Here is an 18483-nt window from a genome sequence, read left to right as displayed (position 1 = left end):
TATACCAGAACTTAAATTTCCTGAATTTGATAAATGTACTGTGGCTATGTTAGAGAATATCTGTGCACTTAAAAAATACATACTACACTGAAATATTCCATGTTAAAGGATCATGATATATGCAACCTACTTGCAAGTGATTCAGAAAAAAAAAAAATAAACCCATGTATGTAGAGAGAGAAAGGGAAAGGGAGAGAGAAGTAAAAAAGTAAAACTTAAGTGCAAAATGTTTATAATTAAACTAGGTAAAAGGTATATGAAAGTTATTTCTATACTTTTCAGAATAACTTTTCTATAAATTAAAATTACTTCAAAATAAAATGTTAAAAAAAATTAAAAGAGAGCATCAAGTAACTATAAAAAAAGTACATTCTGGTAACAGAAATCAGATCACTGGTTGTCTAACTCAGGGGGAAGGTGTTGATGAAAAAGCAACCTATTCTGGAAAATGGAAGTATTTTATGCGCTGACTGACATGTCTGAAAAGAGAGGTATACATACATACATATATATACATATGTATATATATACATACATAGCATATATACACAGCAGAATCCACTGAACTGTATATTTAAAACCTGTGCATTTTATTAAATTTAATTATACCTAAATAATTTTAAAAGCCATTAAGGAGACGTAAGGCTTGACATGGGGAGAAAATCAATGATCAAAACTTATAATCATCAGCCTACCTAAAAATGAATTAGATGCTGCCCATGTGACCTGGAAAATGCTAAACCAAATATTTAATTTTGTCAATTCTCCCTAAAAGAATTTACCCACTATTTAGGTTTCTTAAAATTTCCAGAAATTAAGATTACCTGATTATTTAAAAATTTTTTCAATTAGCAAATACAGTTGGGAAATAAGCTATCACAAACAACAACAACGAAAGGCAAAATGAGCCTCCAAAGGACTTCAGATAATGTAAGTCTGTTCTAGATATTTACAGAAATAAGAGATGGAATTAAAACATGGCAAGAAAAGGGATAGCAACAATATACCAGGCAGACAGAAATTGGATATACTATCTGACATTAGGAACAGAAAACAAAATGCTCCTATTCTTCAATTTCAAGAAAGGAAGGGACTGACTGTTCTTTGACATTAGTCAGCTAATCTCTATAAACTATACTCTGAAATTCAGCAAGTTCTTAAATAATCCTGCTTTTTAAAAGCCTACAGACTTCCCCCAAACCAGATACAATACCAACTTCTCGCTTTGTTTAGAGAGCCAGTCTAAGAAGCACAAGAAGTCTAAGAAGTCTAAGTCTTCCTTGCTTAGCAAGTAATAAATTCAGCTTCCTTGTTGGGAACCCATGGGTTCCTGCATGGGTTTTGGTTGCCGGTACTTTCAGTGATGTCTCTTCCTTAAGATAAATCAATAGATTAACTTAACAGTGAAACATAACAAAAGTTAACAAAACTATGGCTAAACAAAAATATCCAACTGAAGCAGAGAAATTTAAGGTAAGAAAATACAAAAAATGCAATAAGAGATATGTGAGACACTGAGAAAAGGTCCAGTGGATATAACTGGAGGCATGGAGAAGGAAATGGCAACCCACTCCAGTATTCTTGGCTGGAAAATCCCATGGACAGAGGACCCTGGTAGGCTACAGTCCATGGGGTTACAAAGAGTGGGACACAACTGAGTGACTTCACTTTCACTTTTCACTTTCAAGGAGTATTAAGAAGGAGCAAAAATAGTAGTTGAAGAGATAACAACTGAGAATTATGCAGAGCTAATGAATGACATCAGTCCACAGATTAAGAAGCATAAATGCAAAGAAAACCACACGTAGGCACATCATAGTCAAATTTTGGAGAGCTGAGCAAAGAAAAAACAAGAACAGCAAGGGGAGGAGAAAGACAACTTATAACAGCACCAAAAATAGTAAACACCTAGGGGGAAAAGATAATTTATAGCAGCACCAAAAATATTAAATACCTAGGAATAAATTTAATGATATATGTGAAAAATTATATACTGAAAACTATAAAATTTTATCAAGGGACTTCCCTGACAGCCCAGTGGTTAGGACGCCATGCTCTCACGGTCATGAAGATTGACCCCTCACCCGGAAACTAAAATCCCAGAAGCCGTGCATAGTGTAGCCGATAAACAATAACACAACAATGAACAAAAGAAGTCAAAATACTTTATTGAAACAAATTAAATAAGGGGAAGATGATATAATAATTGAGGTGAAAGTAAAAGAACAACTAAAGAGATGGAAAAATAATTCACATTCATGGATTAAAATACTCTCTATTGTAAAGATATTAAATCTCTGCAAACTGACCTATATATGCAAAACAATCCTATTCATGATCCTAGCAACTTTTTTGTGAAAACTGAATAATGAGTTGTAGAATTTAAGGGCAATGCAGAAAGTCAACAACAGAAAAAGCAATTTTGAAAAAAAGAACAGGGTTGAAAAACTTATACTAAAATATCTATTATAAAGTTATAGTAATTAAGAAGTATGGTACTGTCATGAAGATTGGCAATCGTTCAAACAGAAAAAAGAATCTACACCTACACGGTCCCATATGGTAGCCACTAAACATATGTAGCTATTTAAATAAATTAAAGTTAGTTAAAATAAAAAATTCAGTCCTTTTGAGCACCTGCCATATTTCAACATCTCAGCAGCCAGCTATTAAATTGAACAGTACATATACTAACATTTCCATCATGGCAGAAAGTTCTCTTCAACAGCACTTATAATAGAGAGATACACATAGAATTACTTGATTTATAACAAATGTGACACTCTAGTGCAGTGGGGGAAAGGTGGTCTTTTTAATAAATTGTGATAGTGCAATTTTATGTTCATATATAAAAATTAAATAAATAAATGACCTATTAATCCACCATCACCTCTACCTTACACCTAGGGTCCCCAACCTCTGGGATTTAATGCCTATATGATCTGATGTGGAGTTGATGTAATAATAATAGAAATAAAGTGCACAACAAATGCAGGGCTCTTGAATCATCCCCAAATCATTCCCTCCCCCTACCACCACGTTCTGTGGAAAAACTGTCCTCCATGACACTGGTCCCTGGTGCCAAAAAAGGTTGGGGCCACTGCCTTATACCATATATAAAAATCAATTCCAAGTAGACTGCAGGGAATTCCCTGGCAGTCCAGTGATTGGGGCTCTGAGCTTTCATTGCCCAGGGCCTGGCTTCAATCCCTGGTCCAGGAACTAAGCTCCTGCAAGTCAAGCAGCCAAGCAAACCAACAAAAAAACCAAGTAGATTGTCATTCTAAATGTAAAAACGTAAGACAAAGAAGTTTTTAGACGAAAACACAGGACAGTATCTTCACAACCTTATAGTAGACAAAGATTTCTTAAATAGGACACAAAAAGTGTCAGCCATAAAACACAATATCAGTAAAGAATATTTATCAGGAAATTAAATTTGAGAATGTCTGCTTATCAAGGCATCATTAAGAGAGTGTAAAGGCAAGCCATAGCCTGAGAAAAATCATTTGCAACACAGATACCTGACAAAAGACTCACCCAGAATATAATCTGATAAGTCTCTACAAAACGGTAAGAAAAAGGCAGGCAGATAACCCAGTAGAAAAATGGATAAGAAACGAACAAGCACTTAACAGAAGAGGATATCTGAACGCCTAATAAGCATTATGAAAAGCTGTCAAACTTCGTTTACCACCAGAAAAATGTACATGAAAATTCAGTGGATATCACTATATTCCTACAAGAACCTAAAATGAAATTACAGGTAAGCAAAATGAGGTACTGGTGGTACAAATGGAACTCTTACACACTGGGGACACAAGTATAAATCGGTAAAACCACTTTGAAAAATGTATGGTCAAGTTATGGGTTGAACTGTAACCCCAAAATTCATATGTTGAAGTCTTAGCACCCAGTCCCCCAAAATGTGAACTGATTTGGAAACAGAGTCACTGCCTATGTAATCTGGTCATTAAGGTGGGCCTGAATCCAATGACAACTGATGTCTTTATAAGATGGGAAATTTTTGACACAAATAGAAGGAAGATGATGTGAAAAGACATTGGAAGAAGATAGCCAACACAAATCCAAGAAGAGAGACCTGAACAGATCCTCCTCTCACAGTTCTGAGAAGCAATCAACTCTGCCAACATCTTGATTTTGGAATTCTAGACTCAAGAACTGTGAAAATAGTAAGTTTCAGTTGTTTAACCATCCCCCAGCCCCAGTCAATACTTCATTTTGATAGTACTGACAGATTAACACAGGTGGCATCTACTTAGTGGAATATATGCATATTTATAACCCAATGATTCCTCTTCTTGGTATATGCACAATAAAAATGTGTATATATTTTTACCAATAGTCTAAGAATGTTCACAGCACTGTTATCTTTAAAAGCCTCAAACTAGAAACAACCCAAGTGCTCATCAACAGTACAATGAATAAATAAATTATGGTATATTTACCCAATGGAATTTTATATAGCAATGGGAATGAACCAATTACAACTACATGCAACAATACTGAAGGATCTTGCAGTAACGGTGAATGAGAAAAGTCAGACACAAAAGAGTACAAATTGATGATTCAGTCCAGTTCAGTTGCTCAGTCATGTCCGACTCTGCAACCTCATTGACTGCAGCACTCCAGGCCTCCCCGTCCATAGCCAACTCCCAGAGTTTACCCAAACTTATGTCCATTGGATGATTACAATAATACAGTTGAACATGTAAAAGTAATGTGTGGCATAATAAGTCAGCATGGTGATTACATTTGGAAAGGAGGGAGCCAATAGGGATTGTGAGAGGGCAAAAGGAAGGTTTCTGGGATGCGGGTAATGTTCTACTTTGTGATTTTGGTGAATGGGTATCTTCAAGTTGTATGTTTATGATCTGCACATGCTTTTCCATATACTTTATTCATCATTTAAAAAGTTCTTTAAAAACTGAATATGTGAGTAAATAGATTAGAACAGTTCAGTCATATATATGAGAGATTTTTAAAAACAACCATAATGTAACACAGATAATGAGACATTAATGGAAGCACAGGACAAAGAGAAAAGGTCAAGTATAAGTCTAACTGGAGTAGCAGAAGAATGAGTAATGAGTGGATATTGTATGAGTATGAGTAAGAGAATGAGTAAGAATTGATATTTGAAGACTGAAAATTTCCCAGAATCAACATGACACAAATCCCACATTAAAAATGTATAATTCCAACCAGGATAAATAAAAAGCAAATCATACAGAATAAATTATAGTGCAACTGTAGTACTCCAAAGACAAAGAGAAAAATAAAATCAGATACAGATAAAAGACAGATGATTTATTAAGGCATGAAAAATACATCCATTTCTGTTTTTTGGACTTTTTTCTCATGTAAAAGTCAGAAAGAGTAATATGATGAACACAGTATAATACCACTCAAATGTTCACAGTGTTAATATTTTGGCTGACCCCTCAGAGTTTCTCTAAACAAATACACGCCTTTCGTTTTTGGGAAAATGTAGAAGATAGGCTTTAGATAGCAGGATTCTTTATCCCCAAATTCTTTATCATGCATTTCCCAGGAACAAAAACATTATTCTGTTCAACTATAACACTATCACTGTATCTATAATTTGATAACATCACTCTAATAGAGTCCAGTTGAAGTTTTCCCAGTTAACCCAAAAATGTCCTCTAAAGCTTTTGTTTCTACTTATTCAGGATCTAGCTATTATTTCATGATCCAGTAAAAAAAAAAAAAGAAAAATCAAATCAATGGGAAGACTGTGTATACACAAAAAATTTTTTTCATTGTTGTTTAATCGCTCAGTCACATCTGACTCTTTGCTACTGAACAACAATGAAAAAATTATACACACACACACACATACACACACATGACAGATTTATCATTTTACCATGTCTTGAAAAAAGTACTTACCTGCCATCTCTTCTCAGGGCAAAAGTGATGCCGTCTTTCTGGAAAGGAAGTAGCTTTGCTCTTAGTTTGTCAGGCAAAAAATCCAGCTGTTTATAAGATTCACTTGTCGAACAAGAAATTTGAGGTGTAAAAGACTTTTTTATGTTATGACCTCTGGACATGATGATCCTAAAAACAAAACAAAACAAAAATCACAAGGGAAGGGATAAAGGAAATAGATACTACTAAGTGTATTAGAAAATTAAAGATAAATAATAATATTAAAGTACTTATTAGTAGTCTTGATATACCAGATATAAACTGGTTAAATCATGTTCTCAGAATAAGCAATTAAGAAAAGACAAAGCACTGAATCCAAAAGCAATTACTTGTTCCACTGTCTAGGGACCAGCATTTTCTATTTCATTTGTACTTCTATTAATAGTTGAGCCATAATGTAGCAATAACCCCTGTTATAAGCAATAAATGTATTACTGAAAAGTTTTAAATCAACTAGAAATATATAATGAGATATATTATTTTTAAAATAAGGAATGAATTTGTTACAGAAATATGAAATTCCTTTTATAGTTGATCCTTTTATAGATACTCATCTTCACATTATATCAGATTTTCTAAGAATGAAATCAAATTAAATTTTATCATTTATTTATTTATTTATTTGGGCCTACCATGTGGCTTGTGGCATCTTAGTTCCCTGATGGATGGAACTTGGGCTCTCAGCGGTCAAAGTGGAGAGTTGTTACCACTGGACCCCCAGGGAATTTCTTAAATTGCACTTTAAAAATGGTAAGATACAAAGACACTAACTCCAAATTTATAATTATTAAATTAGCTCAATATTATTAAATGAGATTTATTTTTAATATTAAAATGAATTATTTAACCACTTGAATCCACAGTATAAACATAGCCTGATTAGCACCTTTCTCACCAGTGGGTTTCCACAGATATAGTTTTAATTTTCTAACATAAAAATTTCATATATCTTCAAATTCTTAGAACTCTGCAAGAAAAAAATCCTATTAAATCACTGAACTATAAAGCTTCTTTAATATGACACTTTGTATTTGGATTGCAACTTTCATCTATTTATAACCTCATTTCATTTTAAAAACAAATTTGCTTTAATTATCAATTACTTGCAGACTTTTAAACTTTAGCCTCCCACTCCCCTAAGAAAGTAATTAATCTCTGTGTATAATGTTTAAGAACATCAAAAATTTGACAAATATATATTATTAACAAATAGGTACAACATGCTACAATCTAGAGAAGCAAGGATCACACCCCCACAGAGCTTACATTCTTGAGGGGTTGACTGAAATTAAACAAATAAACAAGGAGATTAATTACAGTATATAGTACGAGTATTCGGAGAAGGCAATGGCACCCCACTCCAGTCCTCTTGCCTGGAAAATCCCATGGGTGGAGGAGCCTGGTAGGCTGCAGTCCATGGGGTTGCTAAGAGTCGGACACGACTGAGCGACTTCACTTTCACTTTTCACTTTCATGCATTGGAGAAGGCAATTGCAACCCACTCCAGTGTTCTTGCCTGGAGAATCCCAAGGACGGGGGAGCCTGGTGGGCTGCCGTCTTTGGTGTCGCACAGAGTCGGACATGACTGAAGCGACTTAGCAGCAGCAGCAATAGTCTAAGAAAGTCTGAGCCTGGTAGGCTGCAGTCCATGGGGTTGCTAAGAGTCGGACACGACTGAGTGACTTCACTTTCACTTTTCACTTTCATGCATTGGAGAAGGCAATTGCAACCCACTCCAGTGTTCTTGCCTGGAGAATCCCAAGGACGGGGGAGCCTGGTGGGCTGCCGTCTTTGGGGTCGCACAGAGTCGGACACGACTGAAGCAACTAAGCAGCAGCAGCAGTACCAGTATTATGAAGGACCTTAAGAGGGTAATAGCTACTTTATGCAAGCTGACCGGGAAAGTCCACTCTTAGGTGATGCTTGCTCTACAGTCTAAAGGATGTGAAAGAACCAGTCAGGTTCAGAGTTGATAGAAGAGCACTCCAGGTGAACAGAATGAGTGAAACGACCCTAATTTGAGAAAGGGTTTAGTGATTTCTAGAAACAGAAAGCAGGCCAATGAGGTTAAACCAAGGGACAGAACGGCATGAGATGAAGCTATTGAGATAAGCAAATGTCAAATCACAGAAGGCTGTCATAAAGACTTTGGATTCCCCTTTATGAATAAAGGTAAGTCGATGGAGATGTGTTGCCAAATACACTATTAAGCAGATAACGCTATTTAAATGTAATTAAAATAAAAAATTAAATTCTTCAGCTCCAACCACCATGTTTCAATTCTCAACAGTCACATATGGCTAGTGGCTATCATACTGAATGGTTCACATACACAGAACACTTATTCTTCACTGAAAGTTGTATTGGATAGCAATCACTGGAAAGTTTTAAGCAGGGCAGGAACACAATCTGACTTATAGTGCAAAAACTACCAGATGAGGATAAAGCTGTCAATAGAAAGGCAGGGAGAAATGTTCTTATTGGACTTGGCCAGTCCACAAAGCCCATACTGCCTGAATTTAGAGGTGATTTATAACTCAGACCTGTTCTCAGAAGCAACACTGAGTCAGTATCCCCAGTACCTTGTCAGCAATAATAACAAAACTCTGAATAAAGAATAGAAAAATGGCTCAAAAGGAGGGAAAGCATGAAGCTCTTTATCATGCTGCAAAGCACATGGCAAAAATCATCTTAACAATTGAACTACAGAGATTTAGGAAATCTCTTAGAGGTAAAGCTAATAGGACTTGCTGATGGAGTACATGGGGAGAATGAGGGAAATGTGAAATCAAGATGTACGTTTAGTGTAATGGAGTTAGGCTGCACAAGTTACTTAAAAGGCTAACGAACAAATAGATTGGGAAGAAAAAAAAATCAACAGATCTTTTAGGAATATATACAGTTAGAGATGATCACAAGATATAAAGTGGATATGTCAAACAGACTTGAAAATATATCAATCTGGAACTCTAGGGAGAGAACAAGGGTGGATACATATTGGGAGTCAACTTGGGATAGTAAACCTATATCATTTTTTGCAGCCACCCAATATCTGGGACCCCTGCTATATTTAGAAATTTCCTTACATTACATATATGAGTGGGAGTCAGGTATCACCTTCCAAAAATAAAGCTGGAAATTACAGATTCTTGTTCTCCCAGCTTGCTTTACACTTACAGATTTTGCTAATCAGATATACCCATTTCAGTCTTTAACCTAGAAAGTAAAAATTCAAAAACATTGGAATTAAGTGAAATTTACTCTGGTAAGGGCAGTAGCAGCAGAAAGAGTCATGTCCACTTTCCAGAAGGAATAGGGGCTTAGAAACCTTTAGGGTAAGTGGCACAAGGGATACCATGTTTTAGTGATGGACACTGGCAAGAAGCTAAGAAAAATATACAAAAATCATTTTACTACCTATTATCTTTGCTTTTTAATATTGTAAAAAAAATTTAACAAATACTCCATGCAAAAAAAATATCCACTATGTTGAGGTCACATTGCAAGTTTTATGAGGACTGAATCAGGCACTGTTATTAGTAAAAATAAACAATGAAACTAAAATAATCTTAATAAAAAACTGTTCTAATAGAGTAACAAGAGAAAAAATAATTATTCAATATGAAGATGGAAGAACTCTGAAACAGTACAGCAATGTTTAGAAAAAATTAAACTAAAATTATGAGCTGGCTCACTGATAATTCAAATAGGTACCTGAATGCATAAGGAACTTAAAAATGTAGCGGTACAATCTAATTAATAGAAAAGGAATGTTTACTTAATACTCAAAAGAAAAACACTTTTCGAAAGCCCTTTCCCATTTATACTATCTTTCTAAAAGAAGTACTTATACTTCTTGCTTGTAAAACTTACTATGAAGCCACATAATGAAGTCAGTGTAGTACTAGCATAACGATAGACAGAACAATGGATTAGAATTCAGAGTCCATAATTAAACACTTAAGAGTCAACTGATTTTTGACAAGGGTATCAGAATAATTCAAGAGAAAATGAATAATCTTTTCAAGAAATAGTGCTGGGACAACTAGATGTTCATATTCACATGTAAAAGTGAAACCAGACCCCTAACTCACACCATACACAATATAAGTAAAAACGATCAAGGGCTAAAACTAAAAAACTGTTAAAAGAAAGCATAAGAATAAATCTTGGTGACCGTGAGTTATGCAATGGTTTCTTAGATACAATGCCAAAAATAAAAGCAAAAAAGAATAGATAAAATAGATTTCACCAAAATTTATAACTTTGGTGTTGCAAATAATACCATCCAAAAAGTGAGGGCAATCCACAAAAAGGGAGAAACGATCTGCAAACTATATCTAACAAGGGACTTAAATCTAGAATATACAAAGAACAATTATAACTCAATGAAAAAAAAAGACAACCCAATTTTTAAATAGGCAAAAGATCTGAATAGACATTTCTCCAAAGAAGATACACAAATGGCCAATAAGCACACAAAACAACGTTCAACATCATGAATATTAAGAAAATGGCAAATTAGAACCACAGCAAAACATCGCTTTATACTTATTAGGATAGCTAATGTACAAAAGATAGATGACAAGAAGTTTGGCAAAGTGTGGAGAAAATTAGAACCCTCAAACACTGATTGTAGAAATGTATACAAGTGTAATCATTGTGAAAATCAATACAGCAGTTCATCAAATGTGAAACATAATTGCTATCAAACCTGCAAATTCTACCTCTAGGTATACACCCAAGATAAATGAAAATATACATCTACATAAAAATTCACATACAAACTTTTATAGCAGCATTATTCATGATAGTTAAAAAATAAAAACAACCTAAGTGTTTATCAACTGATGAACTGATAAAGAAAATATAGTATATCCATGCAATGGAATATTATTTGACAGTAAAAAATGAATAAAATATTAATACATGCTACAACAGGGATAAACCTTGAAAACATGCTAAGTGACAAAAGCCAGTCACAAAGAACCACATACTGTGTGATTCCATTTTTATGAAAAATCTAGAAGAAGCAAATCCATACAGACAAAAAGTAAATGAGTGGTTACCTAGGGCAGGAGTCAGGGGAGTGTGAGGAGGGTAGGAATACAGGGCAGCAGAATAAAGAGCAACATCAAATGATTACTGGGTTTCTTTTTAGAGTGAAGAAAATGTTAAAAAATTAGATCATGATAATGGTTCTACAACTCTGAATATATCAAAACCCACAGAACTGTAAAATGAATGAATTTTGATTTTATTTTTGGGTGAATTTTATCTCAATTAGGCTGCTTTTTAAAAAAAAAAAAAACATTGTAAAAAACCTCAATCAATGTAATTTTCAAGAATAAAAAAATAAAGAAGAAAATTTATATGGTAATCTTAATGGTGCAGGGAGAGAAGCATTTGATAAAATTAAAGATCTGTTCAGAGGAAAAGCTCCCTGACACAGGAAAAACAGAAAGGTAAAATATTGACCGCTTTCCTTGCAAGGTCAGAAAAGTCACAAAAATGCTTACTATCTCAAGTTTTATTTAACAATGGAAATCAATTGAATAAGGCAAAAGAAGAGGAGAAAAAAAATTGTTAATTCATACATGACATAGGATTATGCACAGAGAGTAAAAATAATCTACTAGGAGATTTAAAAGCAAATTTAGTGAAGTAGATGAATAGATGACCAATACACAGAATCCCTTATGTTTCTCTACATAGGCAAAAATGAGAACATAAAATGTTAAAATTGATACCATTCTTAAAAACATCAAGAAATTCAAAGATCAGAAATAAATATAAAAAAAGGATGCACAAGACCTGTGTATGGAAACTATAAAAGATTTCTTTAAAAGAATATGTAAAACAAAGAACTGATAACCCTGTTACTAGATTGGAACTGATAAGAGTATCAACAAACTCTTCAGATGATGCGTATGCCACTGAAACAACACAAACACCAATGAAAATAGGCCCTGGGGCCTCCCTGGTGGCTCAGAGGATAAAGCGTCTGCCTGCAATGCAGGAGACCAGGGTTCGATCCCTGGGTTGGAAAGATCTCTTGGAGAAGGAAATGGCAACCCACTCCGGTATTCTTGCCTGGAGAATCCCATGAACGGAGGAGCCTGGTGGGCTACAGTCCACAAGGTCGCAAAGAGTTCGACACGTTGCGTGACTTCACTTCCTTTCTTTCTTTAATTCTGAAGGTGGGGAAAGAATATTTCTGGGGTGTCTGTTTTGTGCCAAGAACTTGAACATATGCTATCTCATGTAATTCTGCTAAGAACCCTATGAAATAAGTATAGTTCAGTTGGTAAAGAATCTGCCTGCAATGCAGGAGACCGGGGTTCAATTCTTGGGGTGGGAAGATCAGCTGGAGAAGGGATAGGCTACCCACTCCAGTATTCTTGGGCTTCCCTTGTGGCTCAGCTGGTAAAGAATCCACTTGCAATGTGGGAGACCTGGGCTCAATCCCTGGGTTGGGAAGATCCCCTGGAGAAGAGAAAGGCTACCCACTCCAGTGTTCTGGCCTGGAGAATTCCATGGACTGTATGGTCCATGGGGTCACAAAGAGTTGGATTCGACTGAGTGACTTTCACTTTCATATTCACTAATGAGTAAACTATAACATGGTGGATAAGAAAGCCAGGATTGAAATACAAGTTTTAGTTCAGTTCAGTCACTCAGTTGTGTCCAACTCTTTGTGACCCCATGGATTGCAGCACGCCAGACTTCCCTGACTATCATTAACTCCTGGAGCTTGCTCAAATTCATGTCCATGAAGTCGGTGATGCCATCCAACCATCTCATCCTCTGTTGTCCCCTTCTCCTCCTGCCTTCGATCTTTCCCAGCATCAGGGTCTTTTCCAATGGGTCAGTTCTTCACACCAGGTAGCCAAAGTATTGGAGTTTCAGCTTCAACATCAGTCCTTCCAATGAATATTCAGGACTGATCTCCTTTAGGATGGACTGGTTGGAACTCCTTGCAGTCCAAGGGACTCTCAAGAGTCTTCTCTAACACCACAGTTCAAAAACATCAATTCTTTGGCACTCAGCCTTTTTTATGGTTCAACTCTCACATGCATACATGACTACTGGAAAAACCATAGCTTTGACTAGATGGACCTTTGTCGGCAAAGTAATATCTCTGCTTTTTAATATGCTGTCTAGGTTTGTCATGGCTTTTCTTCCAAGGAGCAAGCATCTTTTAATTTTGTGGCTACAGTCACCATCTGAAGTGATTTTGGAGCCCAAGCAAATAAAGTCTGTCACTGTTTCCATTGTTTCCCCATCTATTTGCCATGAAGTGATAGGACTAGATGTTTGTATGGCTACAAAGCCTGAAATGAGGGAAAGCCTCATCCAAAGATTTAAAACACAAACAAAATCAATCTATCAAATAAGCAATTCCTGTCTTGATATATGCCTCAATGGAGTATATATACAGTCACTTAGAAAAATACTGATAATCTGATAATTTCTTCAATAACTACACATGCAACTATCATATGATTCCGCAACTGTACTCCTGGGCATTTACCCTAGAGGAAAAATGTCAAAACTTACATCTACACAAAACTTACGACTATACCTAAATGTGAATGTTTACAGTAGCTTTAGTCATTATAGTCAAAACCTCAAACCAACCTAACTAGAATGGACCATTCTATGAGGTAAATGGTTAAACAAACTGGTACACACATATCATGAAATACTAGTCAGCCAAAAAAAAAAAAGGGCACAACTGACACACACAACAATATGGATGAATCTCCAGAGAACTGTGCTGCTGAGAAAGTCAATCTCAAAAGGTTACATTTCTTTGACTCCATTTATGTAACATTCTTCAAATGACAAAATTGTAGAAATGGAGAAGAGATTAGTAGTTGCCAAGGGTTAAGGTGGGGAAAAGAAAGAGCAGACTGTGACTCTAGAAAGGCAAAATGAGGGACCCCTATGAGATGGAGATATTCTCCATCTTGATGGTGTCAATATTCTGATGGTGATACCGTGTTACAATTTTACAAGATATTACCATTTCAGGAAACTGGGTAAAGCACACAGGATTGTGCCTGCATTATTTCTTTGCATTATTTCTCCCAACAGCTATGAATTTACAGACTTCAAAATTAAAACTTCAGTTTTAAAAGCTGGAAAGCAAACACACTGGCTTAACATGTAATGATTAATCTGAAAGTTTGGGATAATGAGGACCAAAAAGATAAAACAGGATCATGTAGCTAATGGCTGAGGTAATACATCTGGGTCTTTACTCTCTTTTCAACACAAGAATGGTCCATCTCTGCCTCAGCGCTAAATCCAGGGGAAAATATCTATTTTAAATAGAATATTTGCTCTGTAAAGAATTACAGTTAAAAAATATTCACTTAATGAATTTCATTTTTTTCATGTATTCAACAACAAAAAAATACTTGCATGTTTCTGTGGAGCAGACACTGCAGAAGGCTCTGGATATAACATAGAACACATGCAATTTTCAAGAAACACTACAGGGAATGTACCAGGCAGATGTTAGTGGAACATATGAGAGGGACAGTGTTCAGATTTGGGGTTTTGGAAGGCTTCTTAACAGATATACACATCAAGGCTGAGATCTGAAGAACAAATATACAATAACCAGGTAAGTTTATACAAAGGACTTTCTTGGTTCAGTGGCTAAGACGCCATGCTTCCAATTCAGGGGACCCAGGTTTGATCCATGGTCAGAGAATTAGATCTCACATGCCACAACTTAGACCTGGTACAGTCAAATAAGTATATAAATAAAAATAAATATTTTTTTTAAAAAAAGTATAAAGGAAATGAATTGGAAGTAAAAGCAAGAGAGCATGAAGGAATTCTCATTCCGCATCTTAATATCAGTAAATCATTCCCCCTTCATTAAATCACCTTTTTTTTTTTTTTTTTTCATTTAAATTCTGGAACACTGTTCTGAAATCAGACTGATTATATTCTTTGCAGCCAAAGATGGAGAAGCTCTATACAGTCAGCAAAACAAGACCGGGAGCTGACTGTGGCTCAGATCATGAACTCCTTATTGCCAAATTCAGAATTAAATTGAAGAAAGTAGGGAAAACCACTAGACCATTCAGGTATGACCTAAATCAAATCCCTTATGATTATACAGTGGAAGTGAGAAATAGATTTCAGGGACTAGATCTGATAGACAGAATGCCTGATGAACTATGGATGGAGGTTCGTGACATTGTACAAGAGACAGGGATCAAGACCATCCCCATGGAAAAGAAATTCAAAAGAGCAAAATGGCTGTCTGAGAAGGCCTTACAAATAGCTGTGAAAAGAAGAGAAGTGAAAAGCAAAGGAGAAAAGGAAAGATATAAGCATCTGAATGCAGAGTTCCAAAGAATAGCAAGGAGAGATAAGAAAGCCTTCCTCAGCGATCAATGCAAAGAAATAGAGGAAAACAACAGAATGGGAAAGACTAGAGATCTCTTCAAGAAAATTAGAGATACCAAGGGAACATTTCATGCAAAGATGGGCTCGATAAAGGACAAAAATGGTATGGACCTAACAGAAGCAGAAGATATTAAGAAGAGGTGGCAAGAATACACAGAAGAACTGTACAAAAAAGATCTTCACGACTGAGAAAATCACGATGGTGTGATCACTGACCTAGTGCCAGACATCCTGGAATGTGAAGTCAAGTGGGCCTTAGAAAGCATCACTACGAACAAAGCTAGTGGAGGTGATGGAATTCCAGTTGAGCTATTTCAAATCCTGAAAGATGATGCTGTGAAAGTGCTGCACTCAATATGCCAGCAAATTTGGAAAACTCAGCAGTGGACACAGGACTGGAAAAGGTCAGTTTTCATTCCAATCCCAAAGAAAGGCAATGCCAAAGAATGCTCAAACTACCACACAATTGCACTCATCTCACACACTAGTAAAGTAATGCTCAAAATTCTCCAAGCCAGGCTTCAGCAATATGTGAACCGTGAACTTGCAGATGTTCAAGCTGGTTTTAGAAAAGGCAGAGGAACCAGAGATCAAATTGCCAACATCCACTGGATCATGGAAAAAACCAAGAGAGTTACAGAAAAACATCTATTTCTGCTATATTGACTATGCCAAAGCCTTTGACTGTGTGGATCACAATAAACTGTGGAAGATTCTGAAAGAGATGGGAATACCAGACCACCTGACCTGCCTCTTGAGAAACCTATATGCAGGTCAGGAAGCAACAGTTAGAACTGGACATGGAACAACAGACTGGTTCCAAATAGGAAAAGGAGTACGTCAAGGCTGTATATTGTCACTCTGTTTATTTAACTTCTATGCAGAGTACATCATGAGAAATGCAGGGCTGGAAGAAGCACAAGCTGAAATCAAGATTTCCTGGAGAAATATCAATAACCTCAGATATGCAGATGACACCACCCTTATGGCAGAAAGTGAAGAGGAACTAAAAAGCCTCTTGATGAAAGTTAAAGAGGAGAGTGAACAAGTTGGCTTAAAGCTCAACATTCAGAAAACGAAGATCATGGCATCTGGTCCCATCACTTCATGGGAAATAGATGGGGAAACAGTGGCAGATTTCATTTTGGGGGGCTCCAAAATCACTGCAGATGGTGACTGCAGCCATGAAATTAAATGACGCTTACTCCTTGGAAGGAAAGTTATGACCAACCTAGATAGCATATTCAAAAGCAGAGACATTACTTTGCCAACAAAGGTCCATCTAGTCAAGGCTATGGTTTTTCCTGTGGTCATGTATGGATGCTAGAGTTGGACTGTGAAGAAAGCTGAGCACCGAAGAATTGATGCTTTTGAACTGTGGTGTTGGAGAAGACTCTTGAGAGTCCCTTGGACTGCAAGGAGATCCAACCAGTCCATTCTGAAGGAGATCAGCCCTGGGTGTTCTTTGGAAGGAATGATGCTAAGCTGAAACTCCAGTACTTTGGCCACCTCATGTGAAGAGCTGACTCATTGGAAAAGACCCTGATACTGGGAGGGATTGGGGGCAGGAGGAGAAGGGGATGACAGAGGATGAGATGGCTGGATGGCATCACCGACTCGATGGACATGAGTTTGAGTGAACTCCGGGAGTTGGTGATGGACAGGGAGGCCTGGTGTGCTACGATTCATGGGGTCACAAAGAGTCGGACACGACAGAGAGACTGAACTGAACTGATACCCTCATGGATTTTATCATGTATCATTCCTTCTTGGTCTAAACTTTTCCCTTTTCCTCATCTTCCTGTCTTCTTAAAGAGTACCAGGGCTCAGGTTTTCGCATCTTCTGCTCTCTCCTTTAGAGATCTCATTAGTTTCATGGCTTTAAATACTACCTCTATGCCAATGACTCCCATATGCTATGCTATGCTATGCTATGCTAAGTCACTTCAGTCGTGTCCGACTCTGTGCAACCCCATAGATGGCAGCCCACCAGGCTCCCCCATCCCTGGGATTCTCCAGGCAAGAACACTGGAGTGGGCTGCCATTTCCTTCTCCAATGCATGAAAGTGAAAAGTGAAAGTGAAGTCGCTCAGTCGTGTCCAACTCTTAGCGACCCCATGGATTGCAGCCTAACAGCTCCTCCGTCCGTGGGATTTTCCAAGCAAGAGTACTGGAGTGGGGTGCCATTGCCTTCTCCGAATGACTCCCATACGCATATGCAAAGATCAGACCTCTTCTTAACTTCAGATTTGTTTGCATATTCAACCAGACATATCTACCTAGAAGTCTAACAGACATCTCAAACTTACTCTGACCAAAATGAACTCTAGATCTTTCTCTCAAACCATACGCCATCAAGGGTCTTCCCCATCCCATCTTGCCAGTTACTCACACTAATTCCTAGACTTCACGCTTTGCCTCACAGTGCACATCCAATCCACCACCATCTCCTGTTGGCTCTACATTCAAAACATATCCTGAGTCCCACCATTTCATACCACCTTCACATCTACTTGCCTGATCTGAGCCACCATCCTGTTACCTCTAGCCTGAATTCTTGCAACAGCCTGATACTCCAGATGCCACTGTGCTCCTCTCAATTCAGCAGTCAGTGAAATACTTTTACAAAGTAAATCTGATCACATTACTTCTCAGAACTCCTTGGTGACTCCTGATTTTACCTGGATAAAATCTCTGTTAATAGTTTACAAGCCCTTCTACACTCTGCACCCTTCTCCTATTACCTCCCCACCTCACTTTTTCCTATCAAACTTATGTTCTTACACGTTTCTGCTTTGGACTCCATACCAGCTGGTCCATCTGCCTATACCTCTCCTCATCCCCATCTCCCACTGCTTCCTCTTTGCATGGCTACTTCCCTTTTTGCCTTCTAGACTTTCCTAAAATGCCAATCTCTCAGCGAACACTTAACTTGACCACCTTATTTAAAACTACAATGTTTCTGCTTGCTTAGGCAGCACATACACTAAAATTAGAAAAATACAGAGAACATTCACATGGCTCCTGCACAAGAATGACACACAAATTCGTAAAGTGTTACATATTTTTGAGAGACAA

The 18483-nt window shown here is 36.9% G+C and overlaps 1 protein-coding gene and 1 non-coding gene across 15 annotated transcripts in view; one reads left to right on the top strand and one right to left on the bottom strand.

The window, feature by feature from the left end:
- The window catches only part of ZRANB3 (zinc finger RANBP2-type containing 3), a 300187-nt gene that overhangs the window by 262478 nt on the left and 19226 nt on the right, over positions 1 to 18483 (bottom strand). For 7 of the 14 annotated variants that reach the window (XM_055572729.1, XM_055572728.1, XM_055572727.1 and 4 more), the window contains one exon: positions 5935 to 6102. In XM_055572729.1, the coding sequence (XP_055428704.1) occupies positions 5935 to 6095 (161 nt within the window). In that variant the 5' untranslated portion in view covers positions 6096 to 6102. Of the gene's footprint in view, positions 1 to 5934; positions 6103 to 6605; positions 6691 to 18483 lie in introns of those variants that run through there. The other 7 variants (XM_055572737.1, XM_055572741.1, XM_055572740.1 and 4 more) reach the window with 5 other exon arrangements.
- LOC129648039 (U6 spliceosomal RNA) lies at positions 18372 to 18474 on the top strand. Its single transcript, XR_008712643.1, has one exon. It is a non-coding gene; the product is annotated as a U6 spliceosomal RNA (small nuclear RNA).

Source organism: Bubalus kerabau, chromosome 3, assembly GCF_029407905.1.
Source record: "Bubalus kerabau isolate K-KA32 ecotype Philippines breed swamp buffalo chromosome 3, PCC_UOA_SB_1v2, whole genome shotgun sequence".
Lineage (NCBI taxonomy): Eukaryota > Metazoa > Chordata > Mammalia > Artiodactyla > Bovidae > Bubalus > Bubalus kerabau.
This window is presented reverse-complemented; position numbering and strand designations above follow the sequence as displayed.